At 42.4% G+C, this 24956-nt stretch overlaps 2 protein-coding genes across 5 annotated transcripts in view; one reads left to right on the top strand and one right to left on the bottom strand.

The window, feature by feature from the left end:
• Positions 1-2044, bottom strand: part of CTU2 (cytosolic thiouridylase subunit 2) — a 42758-nt gene extending 40714 nt beyond the window's left edge. For 2 of the 3 annotated variants that reach the window (XM_030204586.1, XM_030204587.1), the window contains exon 1: positions 1801-2041. In XM_030204586.1, coding sequence (XP_030060446.1) covers positions 1801-1814 — 14 coding nt within the window. In that variant the 5' untranslated portion in view covers positions 1815-2041. Of the gene's footprint in view, positions 1-1800 lie in introns of all 3 variants that reach the window. The other variant, XM_030204588.1, reaches the window with a different exon arrangement.
• A 189-nt stretch (positions 2045-2233) lies between these two features.
• RNF166 (ring finger protein 166) lies at positions 2234-23404 on the top strand. 2 transcript variants are annotated; one of them, XM_030204590.1, is made up of 6 exons: positions 2234-2324; positions 13071-13227; positions 13756-13868; positions 19873-19987; positions 22351-22458; positions 22956-23404. In XM_030204590.1, exons 2-6 carry the CDS (start codon positions 13135-13137, stop codon positions 23019-23021), a joined length of 495 nt encoding a protein of 164 aa, XP_030060450.1. In that variant the 5' UTR covers positions 2234-2324; positions 13071-13134; the 3' UTR covers positions 23022-23404. The 2 variants fall into 2 exon arrangements, with proteins under 2 accessions (XP_030060450.1, XP_030060449.1); XM_030204589.1 differs by lacking the exon at positions 2234-2324 and adding an exon at positions 2494-3001.
• Positions 23405-24956: the final 1552 nt, after the last annotated feature.

Genomic DNA, 24956 nt, shown 5'->3' with positions numbered 1-24956 from the left:
ATGGAATGTTGCTATTCCACTAGCAACATTCCATGTAGAAGCCTGCGCGGCCACATTGCTGATCTACAAGGGCCGACTTCTACATGGAATGTTGCTAGTGGAATAGCAACATTCCATGTAGAATCAATAGAGATCAAACAAAATAAAACATGGAAAAGAACATAAGATGATACCTTTTTTATTGGACATAACTTAATACATTTCTTGATTAGCTTTCGAAGGTTGCCCTTCTTCCTCAGATAGGAAATAAGCAAATGTGCTAGCTGACAGTGTATATAAGTGAAAACATTAAAGCATTACTATGACAGTAAAATAGATACTATTGGAGATTCTACATGGAATGTTGCTACTATTGGAGATTCTACATGGAATGTTGCTATTCCACTAGCAACATTCCATGTAGAAGGCTGCGCAGGCTTCTGTTTCTGTGAGTCTGACGTCCTGCACGTACGTGCAGGACGTCAGACTCACAGAAGCAGAAGCCTGCGCGGCCACATTGCTGATCTACAAGGGCCGACTTCTACATGGAATGTTGCTAGTGGAATAGCAACATTCCATGTAGAATCTATAGAGATCAAACAAAATAAAACATGGAAAAGAAAATAAGATGATACCTTTTTTATTGGACATAACTTAATACATTTCTTGATTAGCTTTCGAAGGTTGCCCTTCTTCCTCAGATCGGAAATAAGCAAATGTGCTAGCTGACAGTGTATATAAGTGAAAACATTCAAGCATTACTATGACAGTAAAATAGATACTATTGGAGATTCTACATGGAATGTTGCTACTATTGGAGATTCTACATGGAATGTTGCTATTCCACTAGCAACATTCCATGTAGAAGCCTGCGCGGCCACATTGCTGATCTACAAGGGCCGACTTCTACATGGAATGTTGCTAGTGGAATAGCAACATTCCATGTAGAATCTATAGAGATCAAACAAAATAAAACATGGAAAAGAAAATAAGATGATACCTTTTTTATTGGACATAACTTAATACATTTCTTGATTAGCTTTCCAAGGTTGCCCTTCTTCCTCAGATCGGAAATAAGCAAATGTGCTAACTGACAGTGTATATAAGTGAAAACATTAAAGCATTACTATGACAGTAAAATAGATACTATTGGAGATTCTACATGGAATGTTGCTACTATTGGAGATTCTACATGGAATGTTGCTATTCCACTAGCAACATTCCATGTAGAAGGCTGCGCAGGCTTCTGTTTCTGTGAGTCTGACGTCCTGCACGTACGTGCAGGACGTCAGACTCACAGAAGCAGAAGCCTGCGCGGCCACATTGCTGATCTACAAGGGCCGACTTCTACATGGAATGTTGCTAGTGGAATAGCAACATTCCATGTAGAATCTATAGAAATCAAACAAAATAAAACATGGAAAAGAAAATAAGATGATACCTTTTTTATTGGACATAACTTAATACATTTCTTGATTAGCTTTCGAAGGTTGCCCTTCTTCCTCAGATCGGAAATAAGCAAATGTGCTAGCTGACAGTATATATGAGAGAAACATCAAAGCATTACTTTGACAGGGTGGGGGTGGGTAGGAGGTATGCGTGGGGACATCAAAGCATTTCATTGATATTCTAACAGAATGGGTGTTGGTAGTAGGTGACCTTCGAAAGCTAATCAAGAAACGTATTAAGTTATGTCCAATAAAAAAGGTATCATTTTCTTATCCATGTTTTATTTTGTTTGATTTCTATTGATAAATAAACCATAAAATTCCACTGCTTTGTCACTCTCTCATCAGCCATCCGTCGCTCCCTGTCTCTCACCTAAGCCACTCCATTCTCTTCCTGGGTGACTTTGTCAGTGGAAAGCTTTTGTGTTTCACTTAGGCAGAAACAGCTGTTCTGAAAAAAAAAAAATTGTGGCAAATATTTTTTTTCTGCTCCCTCCCGTCCACGTGGTCGTTTTTCACTTCCCTGAAGCCTTTCTCCGTCTCCCTCCGGCTGCGCAGCACCGCACCGGCGATTCACACAGACAGCCTTCTTCTGCCAGCGTCTGGGGGCCTCTCTCGTCAGGCCCCCGGCCGTCCCTCCCACCAGTCTGTGGAAAACAGGAAGTTGCGATGGAGTAGGCGGGACGCACGCGCCTGAGGTGAGGCCCCGCCCCCGACGCTGGCAGAAGGCCGAGTACTGTGATTCGCCAGAGAAGGCTACCACGCGGACGGGACAGAGAAGTGAAAGATGCAACGCTGGGGGCGGGGCTGGAGAAAGAAGAAGCTGCCCGGGGAGCTTTAATTGAGCGGAGTGGAAGTGAGCCTGTCCAGTCCACCTTAACAAGGGAGGCAATTAAGGTAATCTGACTCCACCTCCCTCCGCCCCGCCCCCCCTAGCGTTGCCTCTTTCACTTCTCTTCAGCACGTCTCTCCCGCGCGCGTGGTAGTAGCCTTCTCTCTCCGGCGATTCACAGTCCGCCTTCTTCTGCTAGCGTCGGGGGGCGGGGCCTCTCCTCAGGCGCGTGCGTCCCGCCCACTCCATCGCAACTTCCTGTTTTCCACACAGACTGCTGGTGTGAGGAGAGACAGACGCGTCGCCTGACGACGAGAGAGGCCCCGACGCTGGCAGAAGAAGAAGAAGGGCTGTGTGTGAATCGCCGGTGTTGTTGCGCAGGAGGGAGACGGAGAAGGGCTTCAGGACAGTGAAAAACGACCACGCGGACGGGAGGGAGGGAGCGAGCAGAAAACAATATTTTGGCGCCATTTTTTTTCAAAACAGCTGTTTGGGGGAGCGGCCGCTTGGTGTGAGACGGGTCTGGGTCTGGGTCTGGGTCTGGGGGGGGGGAAGTGGAAGTGACAGGTTCTGGCATGGCGATGTTCCGTAGTCTGGTGTCGTCCGCCCATCACCGGCACCAGCATCAGCACCGGTACCAGAGCCCGGTGCAGGCCGGGGACAGCCTGGAGACCCAGTACAGCTGCCCTATCTGCCTGGAGGTCTATCACAAGCCTGTGTCCATCGTCAGCTGCGGACACACGTGAGTGACACAAGATCGGGGACACTCCAGATGGTTTTTAGCTCTTGTGATGATCCTGTGTCTTTCTTAAACAGGAAAAAAAAAGGAAAGGGCAGTTTAATGATAGAAACATCTTGAGTAGAGAGAGGTGTGGTAGCCGTGTTAGCCCACTCTTAAAGGTAATCAATAGAAACCAAATAAAACATTTAAAAGAAAATAAGATGATACCTTTTTTTATTGGACGTAACTTAATACATTTCTTGATTAGCTTTCGAAGGTTGCCCTTCTTCGTCAGATCGGGTTCTACATGGAACGTTGCTACTCTTTGAGATTCTGATGTGGAATCTTGTCACTCTTTAGCATTCCGGAATCTTGCTATTCTTTGGGGTTCTACATGTAGAGAGGTGTGGTAGCCGTGTTAGTCCACTCTTAAGGTTATCAATAGAAATCAAACAAAATAAAACATGGATAAGATGATACCTTTTTTTATTGGACGTAACTTAATACATTTCTTGATTAGCTTTCGAAGGTTGCCCTTCTTCGTCAGATCGGGTTCTACATGGAACGTTGCTACTCTTTGAGATTCTGCTGTGGAATCTTGTCACTCTTTAGCATTCCGGAATCTTGCTATTCTTTGGGGTTCTACATGTAGAGAGGTGTGGTAGCCGTGTTAGTCCACTCTTAAGGTTATCAATAGAAATCAAACAAAATAAAACATGGAAAAGAAAATAAGATGATACCTTTTTTATTGGACATAACTTAATACGTTTCTTGATTAGCTTTCGAAGGTTGCCCTTCTTCGTCAGATCGGGTTCTACATGGAACGTTGCTACTCTTTGAGATTCTGCTGTGGAATCTTGTCACTCTTTAGAATTCCGGAATCTTGCTATTCTTTGGGGTTCTACATGTAGAGAGGTGTGGTAGCCGTGTTAGCCCACTCTTAAAGGTAATCAATAGAAACCAAATAAAACATTTAAAAGAAAATAAGATGATACCTTTTTTTATTGGACGTAACTTAATACATTTCTTGATTAGCTTTCGAAGGTTGCCCTTCTTCGTCAGATCGGGTTCTACATGGAACGTTGCTACTCTTTGAGATTCTGCTGTGGAATCTTGTCACTCTTTAGCATTCCGGAATCTTGCTATTCTTTGGGGTTCTACATGTAGAGAGGTGTGGTAGCCGTGTTAGTCCACTCTTAAGGTTATCAATAGAAATCAAACAAAATAAAACATGGAAAAGAAAATAAGATGATACCTTTTTTATTGGACATAACTTAATACGTTTCTTGATTAGCTTTCGAAGGTTGCCCTTCTTCGTCAGATCGGGTTCTACATGGAACGTTGCTACTCTTTGAGATTCTGCTGTGGAATCTTGTCACTCTTTAGAATTCCAGAATCTTGCTATTCTTTGGGGTTCTACATGTAGAGAGGTGTGGTAGCCGTGTTAGCCCACTCTTAAAGGTAATCAATAGAAACCAAATAAAACATTTAAAAGAAAATAAGATGATACCTTTTTTTATTGGACGTATCTTAATACATTTCTTGATTAGCTTTCGAAGGTTGCCCTTCTTCGTCAGATCGGGTTCTACATGGAACGTTGCTACTCTTTGAGATTCTGCTGTGGAATCTTGTCACTCTTTAGCATTCCGGAAACTTGCTATTCTTTGGGGTTCTACATGTAGAGAGGTGTGGTAGCCGTGTTAGCCCACTCTTAAAGGTAATCAATAGAAATCAAATAAAACATTTAAAAGAAAATAAGATGATACCTTTTTTTATTGGACGTAACTTAATACATTTCTTGATTAGCTTTCGAAGGTTGCCCTTCTTCGTCAGATCGGAAATAAGCAAATGTGGAAGATGACAGTATATATAAGTGAAACATCAAAGCATTTCATTGATAGTCTAACAGGATGGAGGTGGATAGGTGAGAGGAGGGTGATAGAGCAATGCAACTTTATGGTTTATAATGGGCTAGAAAACCCAGATCTTTGTTAAGTCCTGTCTGTTGGGTGTCAAAATATTCAATCATTCTGACTTCAAAGGTCTTACGTTCCTGTATTGTTTTAAAGTTACCTTTCAGGATTCTTACTATGAAATCACCGGTACAGTGTTCTGGTCTTGTAAAGTGCTGTCCCACAGGGGTAGGAACCCGGCTGGCACCAGCATTCTTCATGTTATGTCTATGTAAATTAAATCTTGTCTTAAGCATCTGGCCTGTTTCTGCAATATAGCATCCGTCGTTACATTTTTTACACTGAATGATATGTACCATGTTGGAAGATGAGCATGTAAAATAGTCCTTTATGTTGAATATTTTTCTTTTGTGGATGACTGTGGGGTCCTGTGAAATGTTTTGGCATAGTTTGCAGCTGGATCTGTTACAGGGAAATGTGCCCTTTTCTTTTTCAGTCTGTGTTGGGAGTTTACTTCTGATTAGCTTGTGTTTTAAGTTGGGTGGCTGTCGGAAGGCCAGCACTGGTGGGGATGGGAATATCTCTTTCAGTAATTCATCCTCTTGGAGTAGAGGCTGAAGATCTTTTATGATTTTTCGTAATTTTTCCAGCTCTGGAATGAAATGCTTGGATGTTTCACTTATATATTCTGTCATCTTCCACATTTGCTTATTTCTGATCTGACGAAGAAGGGCAACCTTCGAAAGCTAATCAAGAAATGTATTAAGTTATGTCCAATAAAAAAAGGTATCATCTTATTTTCTTTTCCATGTTTTACTTTGTTTGCTTTCTAATGATAGAAACATAATTCTTACCTTCACCCCCCCCCCCCCCCCCCACACACACACACACACACACTGGTGCGGTAATGCCAAAGCTCCCATTCAAAGGGGTTATTCATTCATGACATTTATACCCCACATTAGCCCGAAATAGACTCAAGTTCAATGTGGCTTACAAACAGATAATAAAGTGAATAAAACCTAATGTACAGAATATAACACAAATTACAATAACTTCAAGAAGCAAATTACTACGTGTGCCGTAAGTAACCAAGGATTTAGACTATCTCAAGGACAAACAAATAATTAAGGGTGAATAGGTGAGAGCTTAGTTAGGCAGGACTAGATGGGAAAGAAGGTAAGAGGACAAAATGAATTTATGAAAAGGGTAGGATAAAGTTCAAATAGAATTCTTTGTATTCAGAAAGGCCAGACTGAAGAATTGTGTTTTTAAAAGACTTCTAAAAGTTAGCTAATCATCTGTTTGATTGATTTAGGAAGAGAATTCCACATTTTGGTGCCTTGATAGAATATAGTAACATAGTAGATGATGACAGAAAAAGACCTGCACGGTCCATCCAGTCTGCCCAACAAGATAAACTCATATGTGCTACTTTTTGTATACCTTACCTTGATTTGTATCTGCCATTTTCAGTGCACAGACCATAGAAGTCTGCCCAGCACTAGCCCCGCCTCCCAGCCACCAGCCCCACCTCCCTCCACCGGCTCTGCCACCCAATCTCTGCTAAGCTTCTGAGGATCCATTCCTTCTGAACAGGATTCCTTTATGTTTATCCCACGCATTTTTGAACTCCGTTACCTTTTTCGTCTCCACCACCTCCCGCGGGACAGCATGCCAAGTATCTACCACTCTCTTCCATGAAAAAATACTTCCTGACATTTTTCTTGAGTCTGCCCCCCTTCAATCTCATTTCATGTCCTCTAGTTCTACCGCCTTCCTATCTCCGGAAAAGGTTTGTTTGGGGATTAATACCTTTCAAATATTTGAACGTCTGTATCATATCGAGCTGTCTGCACATGTCCCTGTCGTCCCGCAATTGACAGCCACTATATATACCGCACACTCAGCCTTCCTGCTTCAGTTATATGGTCTGTGCCAGAGCCGGTGGTGGGAGGCGGGGCTGGTGGTTGGGAGGCGGGGATAGTGCTGGGCAGACTTATACGGTCTGTGCCCTGAAGAGGACAGGTACAAATCAAGGTAGGGTATACACAAAAAGTAGCACATATGAGTTATCTTGTTGGGCAGACTGGATGGACCGTGCAGGTCTTTTTCTGCCGTCATCTACTATGTTACTATATCACCCATGTTTCTCCTTTCCTCCAGGGTATACATGTTCAGGTCAGCAAGTCTCTCCTCATACGTCTTGTAGCACAAATCTCATACCATTCTCGTAGCTTTTCTTTGCACCGCTTCAATTCTTTTTACATCCTTAGCAAGATACGGCCTCCAAAACTGAACACAATACTCCAGGTGGGGCCTCACCAACGACTTATACAGGGGCATCAACACCCGCTTTCTTCTGCTGGTCACACCTCTCTCTATACAGCCTAACAACCTTCTAGCTACGGCCACCACCTTGTCACACTGTTTCGTCGCCTTCAGATCCTCAGATACTATCACCCCAAGATACCTCTCCCCGTCCGTACATATCAGACTCTCACCACCTAACACATAAGTGTCACGTGGATTTCTACTCCCTAAGTGCATCAGTGAATTGTGCAGAGTGAATTGTTTTATATATCACATTCTTACAGTTAGGGAAATGTAAGACAAGATGCTCTCTAGATTATGAAACAGCATTACGAGGGGGTAATTCAGTATGATTATCCATATATGATGGGGCTTGACCAAACAGAATTTGGTGAATGAAAACACATAGTTTATTCTCTCTCTTATTGGTGGCCAATGTAGCTCAATATCCTACTCACACCGAAACCAAAAGATAATAAGAAAAAAAAACAAACGATATCACTAACTACCGCCCAGTGGCATCCATCCTGTTCTCAGTCAAACTGATGGAAAGCATGGTAGCCAAACAACTCACAGAATACATAAACAAATTCTCAATTCTACACGAATCACAGTCAGGTTTTCGCCCCCTCCACAGCAGAAAAATAGTACTACTCACTCTTCTAGCCAAATTCAAGCAGGAAAGAGCAATAGGCAAAAACATCCTCCTCCTCCAATTTGACATGTCTAGTGCATTCGACATGGTAAACCATAATATACTAATAAGACTACTAGATAAGTTCGGGATTGGAGGAAACATACTAAGCTGGATCAAGGGTTTCCTAACCTCAAGAACATATCAAGTAAAATGAAACTCAAACATATCATCGCTCGCTGCAGTTCTTTGGGATGCAGGGGGGCATGTAATGCAGTTAGCGCCTCATCTGAGAACTAACTGTTTTAACTGAGCTTTATCCAAAAAGACCTCTAATATATGTGCATCTGGGGAAGGACGCTCGGAATATAGATCTTGGAAATGTTCTGTTAGAAGCTGTATCAGCTTGTCTGGCTGATTAATCATATGTCCTGCAGGATCTTTCAACGCTCTGATTGTTTGATTTCCCCCCCCCCCCCCCCAAGACCTCACCATGTGGGCTAATAGTTTACCTGGTTTATTTCCAAAGCGATATTTCTGAAATAAGATACTTTTTTGGGTCTGTTCCTGTATGAGAGAATCTTCCGAAAACTGTTGAAAACCGACCTATTCAAGAAGGCATACCACAACATTCCATCCTAACCACAGACTGTAAATGAACTAGACAAAACCGCACCCCACACTTGACTAACCAAATGGCCACTAATGAAAATTACGTAATACGCACTATCACTTTATTCCTTGGGACAGAAATGAACTCTCTATAGTTGACTATCCTACTTATGCTATAATTAACTCTATCTCTCAAGAACTTCTATGCAGTACCTTATTGTATCATATTTTATCATGTATGCACCTTACTGTATTATTTGTAATTTTCGACCCGGAAATGGCGTTCGCCATTACGGCATAATGTAAGCCACATTGAGCCTGCAAATAGGTTGGAAAATGTGGGATACAAATGCTACAAATAAAAAAATAAATAATAAAATAAAGCTATTTGTATAGACATGTTTTTTTTGTTGGAAGCCGTGAGGGCCTGTACATACGTGCACTTTGCCCACTGTAATTTATTTATTTATTTTATTATTTATTTGCTGCATTTATATCCCACATTTTCCCACCTATTTGCAGGCTCAATGTGGCTTACATTATAATACAACAACAATCACATTAATGGGATAAGGAAATCTGAATATAGATAACAAATAAGGTGCACGAGAATATTATGGCAATCATTTTAACGGAATAATAATTTCAGCCTTGTTGCAGTTATGGTGCATGAGAAAATTGTGTATAATGAGAAGTGGGTAACTAGATAGAACATAACATAATAACAGGATAAAATATAATGTTTAGACTCTGGATTTTGAATACCTGCCAATACCTTTCTGCAGGGGGGCCACTGCGTATGCGATGATCTCTCTGCGCATTATTTCCTTTGCAGTGCACCAGTGTAGCTGCAGATGGTCCAATTGTATCTGATTGTGAGCTTAAATATTCTTCCCAGCGAGAGATCAAATGAGAGTGAAAATCTTTATTTTTAGCTAGATAACTGGGAAACTGCCACCGTGGGCACACCTGAAATTTAGGGGTTACTTCTAAATGAATCCACACCATAGAGTGATCCGAGATTATCTCTGGGCCTATGCTCGCATCTGTGACTGGAGGAAACCAGTGCATGTTCAAGTCATGAGAACATTTCATGTGCACAAGGTCTAAGTGAAAATCTTTATTTTTAGCTACATAACTGGGAAACTGCCACTGTGGGCACACCTGAAATTTAGGGGTCACTTCTAAATGAATCCACGCCATAGAGTGATCCGAGATAATCTCTGGGCCTATGCTCGCACCCGCAACTGGAGGAAACCAGTGCATAGTGGAGTCATGAGAACGTTTCATGTGCACAAGGTCTATGTAAAATCTTTCATCACCTGGATGCAACAGCCACCAAGCGTCCACCAGTGAGTAAGAAGTACAAAAAGACTGGAGCGCCCCGTTACCTGACCCCTCCCCCGCGCTGTCCTGCTTTCTAAGACTGGATCTGCTAGAATGTTCATGTCCCCAAGCACCACCAGGTCTTTATCCCGGTAGAGCAGGAGTTGTGTCATCAAGGGTGTAGGTCCATATAAGGTAAGCAAATATATTTCCCTGCCCTGCAGCCAAAGCTTCAAAAGCAGGTATCGACCCCGGTTATCTCGCAATAAAACTTCAGAGGTACAGGCTAAGTGCTTGTGCAATAGAATTGTTACTCCCCCACCCCAATCCTCCTTCCTCTAGAGGAGTTAAAATGCATGTCCTCCACCCAAGTTTCTGAAGAGTCACTATCTGAGACATTGGTTTCCTGAATACCAGTGATATTTGCCTCTTCAGGGCAGATAATATTTTCCTACACTTAATAGGGAAGGAAATCCCTCCAATGTTCCAGGTGATTAGCCTACATTGTGGAGTAGACGTCCAAGTATAGTTGACATATTAGTTATTCCCCTTGCAATAGTTTTTGGACTAGGGCACCCAGCCTTTACCTCAGTCCCAACACATGTCCAAATGTCACAGTTTTCCACTGAGAGAGTGGGTAAGAGGGAGCCACCCTTAGCAAATTCTATAACTCTAACCCCGCCCATTCTTTCTTGCCAGCTACGGTATTGTGCTTTGATACCATAGTAATAACCACTCCCCACACCAGCTATCAAAACACCTACCACTTCCTGCCGTATGTACCCCCCCCCACCCCGAGTTCTACACAACCACCCTTCCCACCCCTCCTCCTCCCCTTTATCCCAGTCCCCCTGATATCCATGAATCTCCTCATTACTAGCACCTCGACACAACAATTTTGGGTGAAACTTTGGCCACAGTCGGTGTTGTAACAGCTTAAGTTTCAATGTCTTTTTTATTTTGTCAATCAGATATAATCCTTAGTATGTTCAACAGCGTGTTGTCTATTTTTTCTCCCTGGAGGAAAGGCCTCACGTATTGTGATGTAACTCCGAAATTCGCAGTTATACTGTCATGCACTTACAGAGTACTTACTTGCATCATTGGCATAAAAACCTCCAGTGTGTTCATTTTTATTAGTTCAGTCCTGAATCTTAACCGCTCTAAATCAGAGTCAAGTATAACGTTCAAACAATTTAACTTATCTTAGCAGTCATACTGTCTGGTACTGTCCACGGCCAACTGTGGCCAGAGTTTCGGGTCCTTCTTCAGGGTCCGTAGTTACGTGACTGTTTGCTGTCCGTTACTCTTGCTTCTCTGTTCAGTTGAGCAGCAAACAAACAGTCACGTAACTACGGACCCTGAAGAAGGACCCGAAACTCTGGCCACAGTTGGCCGTGGACACTACCAGACGGTATGACTGCTAAGATAAGGTGAAATTAGGTCTTACCTGCTAATTTTCTTTCCTCTAGACCCTCCAGACCGGTCAGTCTCCCTCTGCTGGTAGGAGTGCATAACCCAAGCGTCTTGACCAGTTTGGAGGGTCGCTGAGGAAGTTAAATTGTTTGAACGTTATACTTGACTCTGATTTAGAGCGGTTAAGATTCAGGACTGAACTAATAAAAATTAACACACTGGAGGTTTTTATGCCAATGATGCAAGTGAGTACTCCGTAAGTATTTTGATTTTGGAAATAGTTTTCATGTAGAATTGTATATTCTTCTGTAATGGCAATGAGAGGAAAAGCTGTAATTGGATCTATATATAACTTTTAATCTGCATACTTTTCCCAGTCTTTGAAAAACATTCCAAGAACTCTTTATGCTGATCCATATCAATATTGATCATTCACCCAGCCATACCATTGTAAAATGATATTGTAAGTGTAAATATAATTAAATTGTACTATTGAGATCTGTAAACCTCTCAAAGAAACAAGCCACCATATGCTAAGGATATCCTTTGACTCTGTGAAAACCAGTGCAGGAAAACAAACTGAAGGAGTTTTGCATCATTCAGAATTGACCCTTCAGTTTTAGGATAGTACTTATCAGCTGATTCTCCAGAATGTTAGTGGCCTGGACGCAGTTTTACATTTCCCTGATCACTAAAGACCAAACTTTAATCTTAGCTGGCATTTCTAGGACAGTAACTACCAGAAATAAAAGATTCTGTCTAATACGTTTTATATAGGCTTTATCAAAAGGTGCATGACATCACAGAGCCAAAATGTAGAAATTGTGAGTGATTGATGCCAGAACACTATAAGACCTTTTTTCCCAAGGACCATCTTCCGATGCCTGGTACAATCAATGGTACTCAGTCATTTAGACTGCTGCAATGCAATCTACGCTGGCTGCAAAGAGCAAATAATCAAGAAACTCCAGACAGCCCAGAACACTGCAGCTAGACTCATATTCGGTAAAACAAAATACGAAAGTGCTAAACCCCTACGAGAAAAGCTACACTGGCTCCCTCTTAAAGAACGCATCACGTTCAAAATATGTACCCTAGTTCACAAAATCATTCACGGAGATGCCCCAGCCTACATGTCAGACCTGATAGACTTACCACCCAGGAATGCTAAAAAAATCATCCCGCACATTCCTCAATCTTCACTTCCCCAACTGCAAAGGTCTAAAATACAAACTAATGCATGCGTCAACCTTCTCCTACTTGAGCACACAATTCTGGAACGCACTGCCGTGCAACTTAAAAACGATATATGAACTAACTAACTTCCGCAGACTACTGAAGACCCATCTCTTTAACAAGGCATACCACAAAGATCAACAATTGTGAACTCCTCCACATATATCCAGAATTGTCTTGTACTTGCTTGTTATACTATTATCGTTCTTTATCATTATCATGTACCCAAGATCCTTCTGTAATACTAAATGTCTATTTTCTTGTATATTTCCACCATCCATGATGTATTGTAAGCCACATTGAGCCTGCAAAGAGGTGGGAAAATGTGGGATACAAATGCAATAAAGAAATACTACAGTAGTAGGTGAGAGCAGATAGAGTGTAAGGACAGTCAGTAATTGAGTCACAGAGAGATAGGTTTAACCATGCTGCAGTTTAATTTACAGGCTGTACTGGCAGCACTTGTGAATTATATCAGTTGATTTGTCTCCAGAATACTATATTTCTTAGTGATGGTGATTATATTTAGTTCCGTAGTGTCTTTAGTCTGTTGTGATCTGATTGTGGGCTTCTGTTGGTTTGTGTGCTGTGATGCGTGGCCGCTCTATTGGTAGGAACTAAGGTTGGCTTCTCTTAACAGGTTTTGTGGAGAGTGTTTGCAGCCATGTCTCCAAGTGCCATCCCCACTCTGCCCTCTCTGTCGCATGCCTTTTGACCCAAAGAAAGTGGAAAAGGCCTCCAGCGTAGAAAAGCAGCTTTCGTCATATAAAGCTCCTTGCAGAGGCTGCAGCAAAAAGGTAATGTCTGTAAATATTTTACTACCCAAGCATTTTTACATCGCTAACGTTTTCATATGACCAACATCCTTTTGTCTAATTTGTACAGTGTTGTATTTCTAGGCGCATTTTCCCCAGGCGATAGCATATATTAGAAAGGCTCTGTTTGTCCAGGACACAAAGACAGACAGACAGACGCGTGCATGAAAGCACACACTCCTGCCTCATACAGCCTCCGTCATTCTATCAAGACATACTGTACCATGTCTTTTCACTCCCAGTCCCCAAACAGGCATATATGAGTGTGCAAATGGAGGAAGGGCTAATGAACCATTTTGTCATATTATAAGTGTACTCTCTTAACTTGTTTTGTATTATAGTTACCGTTGCTGTATCTGTTAGCTGTTGCCCGACACAGTGACTATAGCTCGCAGCTCAGTTCATGAAGGCTTCATCTTATTGCTGCCTTCTTGGATTTTGACTTGCTGTTGTGATACATTATTTCACCTCTGCAAAGCTTCCTTGTATTCAACACTGTTTTTATTCTAGGTCACCCTAACAAAAATGAGATCTCACATCTCCTCCTGTGCCAAAGTTCAAGAACAGATGGCCAACTGCCCGAAATTTGTTCCAGTTGTTCCAACTTCGCAACCAATTCCCAGGTACTCCATTGCAGGCTTAGGCATCTTGGTGGGGATATGGCTATTGCATCTTGACTGTGTTGTTTTGTCTTGGAAACTTGTTGTCATGAATCCTTATTTATCGTCCCTTCCAGACCAGTCCGGATTAGTGGGCTATGTCCCACTTCCAGCAGATGGAGTCAGTGAAAAACAGCTCAGAGCTGATTTCACTCGTCTTACGGGGGGGGGGGGGGGGGGGGGGCTGGTACTGTCTTCAGCTCCTCAATACCTTCAGCCTTCTTCCTCCACAAGAGATTAGAGTGAAGATAAATTCACAGCTCTCACAGGGAGTGGAGACTGGGTCAGAGATACGGGCACAGAAGCTTCCCTTTTACTCATCCAGATGGGATACTCTTCTCTGGGGAGTTGGGCATGCAAGACTGCTCTTAGAAACCTGGGTTTAATCCCAAGAGCTCGGTCCTCCCTTCTTCTCAACCCTTGCAGGGTAGCATCTTATAGGTCTTGGGACAAAGATTGATCATCTTGGGTAATTTTAAAGGAAAGTTTGTCTCTGTGCCCTGTACTCTCCCTCTTCTGAATGTGTAGTTTCTTTAGGGTAGAATCAGGCTTTCTCTTTTCTGATGAAAGATCAGGGGAGGATTGGACCAGCTGTAATTGCCTATTGGTCATGCTTGATCTATTCTTACTGTACACCACCTTGAGTGAATTCCTTAAAAAAAGGTGGTAAATAAATCCTAATAATAGTGCTACTTCAACTTCTTGCATCATCAAAGGTTCCTGATCATAAGGTATAGTTTGAAATGACTGTTGATCCAATTGATATTTATGGTACAATGATTCAGTGTATTCTTTCCACCTTTTCTTGATCTCAGCATCATTCAACACGGAACCTTGAGCGTCTTTTAGCATTCCAACTCAAAGCTGTAATTTTCTCTTTAGTTCTCGTAGTTTTAGGAAGACTGATCTTGTGCTTCTCTTATATTTATTGATTCTATTTCTTTGCATGCATTATTGTAGTACTTCTCTGTCATATCTTGCAGGATATTGGAAATTTTCTCAAAGTTTATGTGACTCTTTCTCCACTGGCTTTAGCTTATCTGTGTTTCTGAGTAAATTTGAGGGTTTCTTCAGTCATCCATTTTGGCTGTGTTTGCTTTTTCACCTTTTTTCAAAGACTTGATATCTTCCCGTAACTTTTCTTTTACTCTGTTATTGGTGTCCAGTGTGACGAATCAGTTCCACAGGTGGTCTTTAAATTCCGATATATTTTCAAGGCCATACTTTGCTGTGTTCATAACTGACTTGACCTTGTTCAGCTTCAGCTTGAGTTTGCATTCTAGACTAGTAGCTGGTGATCTGTACCACAGTCAGGTCACTGTTTCGTCTTTGTTAATGTTATTGAGCTTTTCCATCCTGACTTCCACAGATGTAATTAATTTGATTTTTCAACAATCCATTGGGTGAAGTCAGTGTGTGTAGTTGCTAAATGTGCTGCTGGAATTAGGTGTTTGAAATAACCGATTGTTGGTCTTGCAGAATTCTATAAATGTTCTTCTGCTTTGTTCCTGTCGCCAAGCAGATATTTTCTAACCACTTGCCCTTCTTCTTTGTCCCTAACTTTTGCATTTCAGTCACCCACAACTATCAGTATATCTTGTTTGCACGTTCTGTCAGTTTCAGCTTGTACTTCTTTGCAGAACTGATCAACTTTGTCCTCTTCTGCATCTGTTATTGGTGCATTTACCTGAGTAATAGTTGTATTGATGGTTGTTTCTCATAGACAAATTGACATTAAGCATTGTATTTCATTACAATTCTTGCAAACTTCTTCATAACTACAAATACAACACCATTTCTTCTTTGTCTTTCATTTCCTTCGTAGTTAGTATGATCATTAGATTCAGAATACTCAATGCCAGTCCATTTCAGTCCACGGACACCCAACAAATCAAACGGTGTGCATTTGATTTCATTCTTGATCACATTCAGTTATCCTTGGTTCATTCTTCATGTGTTCTGTGACCCAATATGTAAGATAGCTTTGCAGCTTGCGATTTTCATTTCGTGTGCAGCTACATCAGCAGTCAGTCATCCCAAGGATCAAGTTCCTTCTACTTCAAAAATGCCGATTTTACTTAGACTGGAAGGGGCTATCTTCCAGTGCCATATCACAGTTTGTTTCGTTGTAATTATCCATTGAGTTGTTGTGGCAAGATACAGAAGTATTCAGGTTTTGTAACATAGCATTCATTTGATAGACAGCTGGGCATCTATAAATTTTCTTAAATTGAATAAACAGAAGACTAAAATTGTATGCTTTGGTGTATATGATAAATTGAAGGACAATAGATTGATTTTGGCTTCAGGAGGGGGCCTTCAGATTGAAGGATAATCTAAAGTCTTAGGTGTTATTACTACTACTACTTAACATTTCTAGAGCGCTACTAGGGTTATGCAGCGCTGTACTGTTTAACAAAGAAGGACAGTCCCTGCTCGAAGGGGCTAGGAGAATGCTTTTTAAGCTACATCAACCGAGGGCTGTAAGATTTTCCCTAAACACGTCTAGTTTTAGGACTGTAGCTCAGGCTGTTTTGTTACTCAACTGGATTACTGTAATACCTTTATAGTGGTATTTCCGTTAAATTGGAGGTTGCAGTTACTCAGAACACTGTCACTGGATTGATTTTTGGAAAAAGTAAATATGAAAGAGTCTCTCCATTGTTTTTATGTCTTCATTGGTTACCAGTAGAACAACATATTAAATTTAAAGTTGCTACCGTTATTTTCAAATCTTTGAATGGATTGTGTCCTGTTAGTCTTGTTCAAAATTTGAATTTTTTAGGTGTCCGCAATGCTTCTCATTTTTAAAACAAATTGGGCTATCCCACTATAAAGAATGTTAATTGTAAATCAGTGTTGTAACATTCTTTTCTTTTCAGTGTTCTAAAATTTGGAATAGTATTCCTATTCAAATTAGACAAATTCAATTCTATTTAAGTTTTTGAAAGGCGTTAAAAAACTACTTTTTTCTAATTGGTTTAATAATTAGTATCATGGTTTGTTGTTACATCTGTTCGGTATATAGAAGATCTCTTAATCTGTACTCTGCCTTGACTCTTGTCATGGAACTAGGCAGATTATAAATTTCTGAATAGAATAGAAGTAGATTGCCAGGTTGTTCTTCTGCACAGGTAATGCCAATAGTTTTTCCATTGTCATAAGTAGAGGAGTGTGGTAGCCGTGTTAGTCCACTCTTAAGGTTATCAATAGAAATCAAACAAAATAAAACATGGAAAAGAAAATAAGACGATACCTTTTTTATTGGCATAACTTAATACATTTCTTGATTAGCTTTCGAAGGTTGCCCTTCTTCCTCAGATCGGATCTGACGAAGAAGGGCAACCTTCGAAAGCTAATCAAAAAATGTATTAAGTTATGTCCATTGTCATAGAAATACGATCCTCCGCCACCAACACTGTCCCATACTGCTGCTGCCCAGATGGGTGATTTGTCTTAGCCCATCTTGGGGAGACCCTGCCAGTAAATAGCCTACGACATAACTCTTAGCATCAGGGATGCACAGAGTTTCCCCTATCATTGCATATATGTCACATGGAATGTTTTCCGATCTTTAAACAAAATGTAGTATTAAGCAAAGGGAACTTGATAAGTTTGTTCCTTAAATAAAAGACGCAATACTTAAAAGCCATGTTTTTTGTTTATTTATTTTGACATTTATACCCCATATTATCCAGAGCGTACTCCAGTTCAATGTGGCAAACAGTAAATAAACAACTGACAAGGTTTACAAAGCCATAAACAAAATATCAAATATAAACCATTGATGGCCAGGTTTACTCAGGGCCTCCATTGTCTAACATTACATTGTGTTTATAGTTTATAGTTCATTGGCATTTGCTAAACTGCTCTTACAAATCAGAGCAGTATAAATCTACATTACATTTAGAAAAGGAAAGGAACTCCATTGTTTGATAGGAAAGAATCACAGACACATGAAAAGACAAAGAGAGGAGAGGGAAGAGCTGGGAGAGAAGGGCTCTGGTGACTTGGCAGCCTGATCAGTCTAGACCCCCATAAGCCTGTCTGAATAACCAGGTCTTTAATTCTGCCTTGAAACTTTTAAACTCGAGAGTGATGCAAAAAGGGAGTGGGAGACTATTCCAGATGAATGGCGAAAGAAAAAAAGAAAGCACTTCGCCTAGTCGACTCATGGTGAGTGAGCTTAGGCCCAGGGAGCACAAATCAGTGTTCGTTCAAAGAGCGTAAAACTCGGGTAGGTATGTAGGGGAATAGTAAGGCTAGATAAATACTCTGGATTACCAGTTCAAAAAGCCTTAAAGGTCAATACTGATATTTTGTAAAAGATCTTTTGCTCCAAATACAACCAGTGATACTGTTTCAAGACCAGCAGCCATTCAGTTTGACATATATGCAATAACAGGGGACATTAGGAGGGGAAAAACTTTTTCACATCATCAGAGAAGATTTGGTATCAGATTCTTTTACTTTGTGGTCACAAATTCCGAGTCTGCACGTCTGGGAGTATGTTCACGTTTTAGGATCAATGGCAGCCACCCTGGAAGTTGTTCCTTGAGCAAAGGCCCACATGTGCCCTCTTCAGCAATCTCTATTGGCCTGGTGGTCTCCAGTGTCTCAGGATTATAACATTTGATTCCTCTTGTCCCCTCAGGCAAGACTCAGCATATCTTGATGGCTTCAATCGAGCAACTGTGTCAAACGACTCCATACCCTACTGCATTTTGGGTTGTAGTGACAGTGGTTGCGAGCCTGGACAGATAGGGGGAGCTTGGTGTCTCCACTACAAGATATTTGGTCCAAGATGGAATCTCTGTGGCCTGTTAACCGTCTGGAACTGAAAGCGGTTCGCTAAGCCCTTAGAGCTTTTCAATCCATTGTCCAGGAAAGTCCGGCCAGAATCCTTTCAGACAGTGTAAAAATGGTGGCAAACATAAATGGGGAGCACTTGAAACGCTTCCGTGGCTCACAAGGCTTATCTACTGTTCCAGTGAGTGGAGAAGCACATTCCATTGATTGCAAGAGTGTTGAATGTCCAAGTAGACTTATCTGAACAGGAACTCATTGGACCTAGGAGAAAGGGAAATATGCATGTATTTTCCTTAATAACAAGAAATGGGAGACTCCAAATCTGGGATCTCGTAGCCTCCAGATGTAAAATTTCAATGCTTCTTCAACGGAAGAAAAGAGTACAGTTCAGAAGGCTTGGATGTGTTGCTTTTCAGACATGGCAGGAAACAGACCTGCTGCTTTATGTGTTCGTACCCTGGCTGATGATTGGCAGAGTATTTCCCAGAATTCTATTTCATCCAGGAAAAGTGATCCTTGTGACACCAGATTGGCCCAGAAGGCCTTAGTATGCAGATCTGACTCAACTACAAATAGATTGACCTTTTTCACCTTCCCCAGATATAGTTGCTTCTCTTTCAAGGTCCCATTCAGATGGAGGATCCGTCCCATGTTCGTTTTACAGTTTGTCTCTTGAGAAGTCGAAGGTAAGAAAGAAGGGATATTCGGAGGAACTGATTACCACTTTGCTGCATGCTAGAAAATGTTCTACTTCAGCTGCTTATGCTGGTGTTCAGAAAGAGCTATTCCTCTCTTGCAGTCTTCCTTCATATTTTAGCTTTCCTTCAGGAAGGTTATAAAAAAGGTGTTACTTACAACACATAGGTTCAAGTAGCAGCATTGACATGTTTTAGGGAACATCTTCTTCATTCCTTAGCTGCTAAGTGTCCTTTATGACAGAGTTCAGCATGTTACCCTCTGTCTCCACTTACTGGTAGATATACTTAACACAATTTCTGGACTTATCTGTTGTGATTAAAGGAAAGAAAATTATCAGATAAGATATAATTTTTCCTTATATCCCCTCTCGGTCATCTTTACTGCTAACCTAAGAGAGTGAATTGGTGATGTTTTATGTTTTACTTCTATAAATTACAGACAATTTTCTTTCTCCTTTTAGCAATATCCCAAATCGGTCTACATTTGTTTGCCCTTACTGTGGAGCACGGAATCTAGACCAGCAGGAGCTAGTGAAGCACTGTATGGAAAATCATCGCAGTGACCCCAACAAAGTTGTGAGTTTAGATCCCTGGAAATAAAATGCTGAACTATTCAGTCTTACTTGTCTGTTTGTTTTTTAAATATGTTTTAACTAGCCGTTAAGCCCATTAAAATGGGCGAGTATTGGTATGTTCTATTTTGCTGTCTAACTCCCCCCCTCCCCTCCCAACTGCAAGGCCCCCCCCCCCCGCCCTCCCTCCTTCCCTGCCAGCTCCAAGGCCCCATTCCCTCCCAGCTCCAAGGGCCCCCTCCATCCCTCCCAGCCAGCTCCAAGACCCCCTTCCCTCCCCGAGATCGCCACCGCCCCTCCCCCCCCCCAAGGTCGCCGCCCTCCCTTCTTCTGACCTCCTATGTCCAGCATCCTCCCTCCTTCCCTGCCAGCTCCAAGGCCCTCTGTCGCTCCCTCCCAGCTCCAAGACCCCCTTCCCTCCCCGAGATCGCCGCCGCCGCCCCTCCACCCGGGCCAGGCCCTCTCCTCTCCATTAAACATACAGCGCCTCACCTCCGAAACCGCAGCAGGCAGATCGCCTCCCGTCGCCTTCCTTCCCTGCCTGTGTCCCGCCCTCGTGTGACGTAACGTCGGCGAGGGCGGGACACAGGCAGGGAAGGAAGGCCAACGGGAGCTGATCTGCCTGCTGCGGTTTCGGCGCTGCAAGTTCAATGGAGGAGAGAGAGCCCTGGTGGAGGGGGGCCGGCGACTTCTGGGGGGGGGGGGAGTGGTAGTGACCTCGGCGGTTCCCTCCCTCCCCTTCCGTGTGGTGCACTCCTCAGCGCAGTTTCCCTCTCTGTTCCGTCATCACGTCTTGACGCGGGGGCGGGACAGAGAGGGAAGTCTCTACTGCGCATTTGCAGGTGAGTCGGTCACTCGCCATTTATATGTTTGATTTGGCCTCCTTGATATTTTCAAATAAAGGTGCAAATGTGCTGCTGGGGTTTGTCTTGTGTCTATTCAGTCCATAATCCTGCTTCTCCAGTGCCGCCTTATAAGATGTGGAGTGGACTCTTCATTCCACCGATATACCCCAACAAATTGCTGTCAAATCAAGACAATCCTACAACAAAAACACAATATACCAAGAACTAAAACCTTGTCAAGTTGCCTGTATTATGTTTTTGTTTTAGAATTGAATCTTCATTCCAGCCATTTTATTGTCGGGTGGAAATTTAATTTGAGTTCATACATGATGTGCACAAATCTGCTGCATAGGGAAAACCAGACATCTGGAAAAGTAGAATCATCTAATCTGGGGGCAGATGATCAGAAGCCCCACACTGTTCCAAGCAGTGCTCTAAAACTAGCGCTGGAACAGCGCGGGGCATTAACGCCCCTATGATCAGAGCTAGAAGCATGCAAATCTAGTCGCGCTGTTAGCTCTGATCATACGGGTACTTCTGCGGGAGGATTGTATCTAGGCACGCACCCAAGGAACAATCCTCCTGCAGAAGTTATTTGACTGTCAAAAAATTTAAAAAAAAAAAGCCCATACCTGTCAAACAGCAGAAGAGGTTTGAAATCCCGGACCTGTCAAACCTGCCCCTCCCACCCCCACCCCCTCACCCCCCCAAAAAATCACAATGCCTGAAGTTAAGCCCTGTCCCTGGATGCGCAGAGCAGGGCGCCACCATTTTGAGGAGGGAGGGAGTGCTAGTCCTTCCCTCCTCCAAGTTAAAGGTGGGGGGGGGGGGCTGCTGGAGCAGGTGTGGAGGGCTAGTGCTCCCACTGGACCACCAGGTCTTTTTAGTGTTGGGGGGGGGGGGCCGGGGTTAAGTTTGACAGGTCCAGGAGAAAATCCTGGACCTGTCAAACCTCTTCTGTTGGTCTCCCCATTCCTCCCTTGCTGGAAAACCCTAACTCCAGTTCCGAGCTGGCATAGAGTTTGCAGTGGATGCAGCAGCCTTGTTTGGCATGCTGCCCGCTGATTATAAGGAAGAAATGCGGGAGACCCTCGTTTGCATGCATTTGCATACAATTAGTGGTCGAAGCCGGCGAGCGTGTTGTTTCTGGCGCTCGCCAGCTATGATTCTGGGGTGCAGGCAAATGCGGGAGCTAGTCTGACGCTAATGGCCTCTAGTGCCTTCATTTGCTTTTGATCATCTGGGCCCTGGTTGATCAGTTTGACTGTGATGTCAGTTCCTCTCTGTAGGAGGTATGCACAGAATTTCGTATCTTTGTTAGACTAAAAAATGATATAACTTTTATTTCAACAATTGTTACTTTAGGCAGGTTAATGCAGGACCTCCTAGCTACTGTTTGCTATGAGATGAATGGTGGGCTTAGTCAATGCTGGCACTACAAAGTTTGCATGATCTTTTAAAAACAGTAAGGACGTTCTTTGTCACAAGTAGCTCATTCTAGTCCATCTGTTGTGTGTTTAAGGTGTGTCCAATCTGCTCAGCGATGCCATGGGGAGACCCAAGCTATAAGAGTGCCAACTTCCTACAGCATCTTATACATCGGCATAAGTTCTCCTATGACACTTTTGTGGTATGGCTCCTTGTTGACCTAACTTTGCTATTTGATGGAGCTGCAAGAGATCAGAAGAAATGTACATTTTCTCTCTTCCTTTTAGATGTTTACATTTTACGTCAGAATAATAAAATGTGCACGCAAATGCAACTTGGTTTATTTTGCTTTTTGCAATAGACTATTGTGACCTGCTTTGAATTAGCCTCTGTTTGAAATAGAAACGTGTGGTATGTTGTTAAATGGAAGAGTCCTGACAACACACAAATGTTTACTAGTAGCATTTCCTGTAGTGTCCTCCTCTCTATGCCGTGATGGTCATCAGATCATACGTTTGAGGCTTATTTAATGCATTTGATCATCCAAATTTGGGGTAAGATAGTGTCTTGATTTGGCCCTTACCCTTGTTGAATTTGACCTAATTCTCAATAGCATTAAAGCAGCAAAATGCTACAAAAATATCCTCAATGTTTCCTTCCTTCCTTGTTTCTAATTGTATTTCTCCTACCTCTGTGCAGGACTATAGTATTGATGAGGAAGCAGCATTGCAAGCAGCTTTGGCCCTGTCCCTGTCTGAAAACTGAAGAAACTGTTCAGCAGTAATGTGGACCCGGACTAAGGCTTTCCTTTTTGTACAGGAAGGCAGGAAGCTCATTCATTCCTCTGCTTTCCCTAGAGCTTAGCAGCATCTCGCCTTTATTTACTTAACACCTTTTTCAATCAGGTGGAATCTTTGTGAAGTGCGCAACCAATAGGGTAAGCAACAATGAGCATCTAGAGAACAGCAAGAACTTATTTCTTTCCCACGTAAGAGTACGTGATTGTTTATGGATCAGACATTCCTTAATACATGTAGAACTAGGAATGCAGCTATTTATTATTCATAGAAGTTTGGGCACAATACATCTTCAAATGTATATGTGTGAGGAACTGATTTATTTTTGATTAAAGGATGGGTTTAATTTAATTTGCAGAAATAATTGTGAAGTGATTCTCAACTTCATTTAAATATTTATTTACAGTATCAAGTCTGGCACTCTCGAATGTACTACAGATAGGATGGTTTAAATACCTAGGGGCCGATATTCAAAGCCCACGACGCAAAACCCCATAGCACAACAACAGCAGAAATCATATGCAAATGATATATGCACTTAATTTGCGTTAACAAACGAAAAGTGGAGGACCATGCCTGGCCCATGGCACAGCTCGTTCACGTGCCTAGACAAACCTGGAAATGCAAGCACACATCAGCACTGTTCTCCTACACCTTTCAAAAATTGTTTGCTAAACTATTTAATGTAGAAAAACAGGCGCCAGTGTGTGCTTTCACGTTCAGTTTTGCTCGGACTCACACACTTGCTGATTTCTTATTATCAGCGCTTAAACTTGCACAGGCTTCCTTCCGCTTGCAAAAGAAGACAAACCCCACAGTTTAATGTGAGAAATTGACAAGAAATTGCCTGAAAACCTTCTACGCTGCCCCTAACCTGGCGTTACATTTTCAACATTAGATCCATCATTTTATTCTTTGTAATTGCAGCACTTTCGTTTGTGTGTTGGGAAGGAATACTTACTGACCTCATTAACATCCATTTAAATACAATTTGTAGCCATCTTTAGCACGCACATTAACGCCGGCGCTCAAGTCCTCTGAGCATTCAGCGCTGTGTAACGTGTGCGCAAACCCAGTATTAACCACATGTTAATGCTGGTGGTAGCTTTGAGCATTGGCCCAGTATGCTGAAGCAATGACATGGTATGCAGTTTCCACTGATGGGTCACGTAATCTGTCAGTTTCCTCAGAAAATAAAACCTTAGAGCATTCATGAATTTTATGTGTACCGCAAAATGCTGAGTAAAATACCAGTGGAAAATTTAGCTTAAAAGCCCAATTGCAAGTGTCTAGTAGTAGGGGGAGATCAGCTGTGTCAAGCATAGTAACATAGTAGATGATGGCAGAGAACGACCTGTACGGTCCATCCAGTCTGCCCAACAACATAAACTCATATGTGCTACTTTATGTGTATACCTGACCTTGATTTGTATCTGCTATTTTCAGGGCACAGACCGTTGAAGTCTGCCCAGAACAAGGCCCACCTCCCAACCACCAGCCCCGCCTCCCCCCACCGGCTCTGCCACCCAATCTCGGCTAAGCTTCTGAGGATCCATTCCTTCTGAACAGGATTCTTTTATGTTTATCCCACACATGTTTGAATTCCGTTACCGTTTTCATCTCCACCACCTCCCGCGGGAGGGCATTCCAAGTGTCCACCACTCTCTCCAGATGTTTTGGATACTTGGAGGCGTGTCAGATGTTTTGGGAAAACTTTGGTTCTGAGTTACATCTGGCAGATGAGGCCCATTTAAGAATAGCCCAGCTGATCTCACAGCATATTCATTAAAGGCTAGTGACAGTCACTGCAGCAGTTCCTGGCTTCTAAAGCTTGTTCTGAACTGTTGTCATTTCCTAATGGTAAGGATCTGTGGAATATGGTGTCCAGAACTGAGTGGTAAAA

This window comes from Microcaecilia unicolor, chromosome 5 (assembly GCF_901765095.1).
Source record: "Microcaecilia unicolor chromosome 5, aMicUni1.1, whole genome shotgun sequence".
Classification (NCBI taxonomy): Eukaryota; Metazoa; Chordata; class Amphibia; order Gymnophiona; family Siphonopidae; genus Microcaecilia; species Microcaecilia unicolor.
Note: the sequence above shows the minus strand (reverse complement) of the source record. Positions and strands in the feature narration are given on the sequence as shown.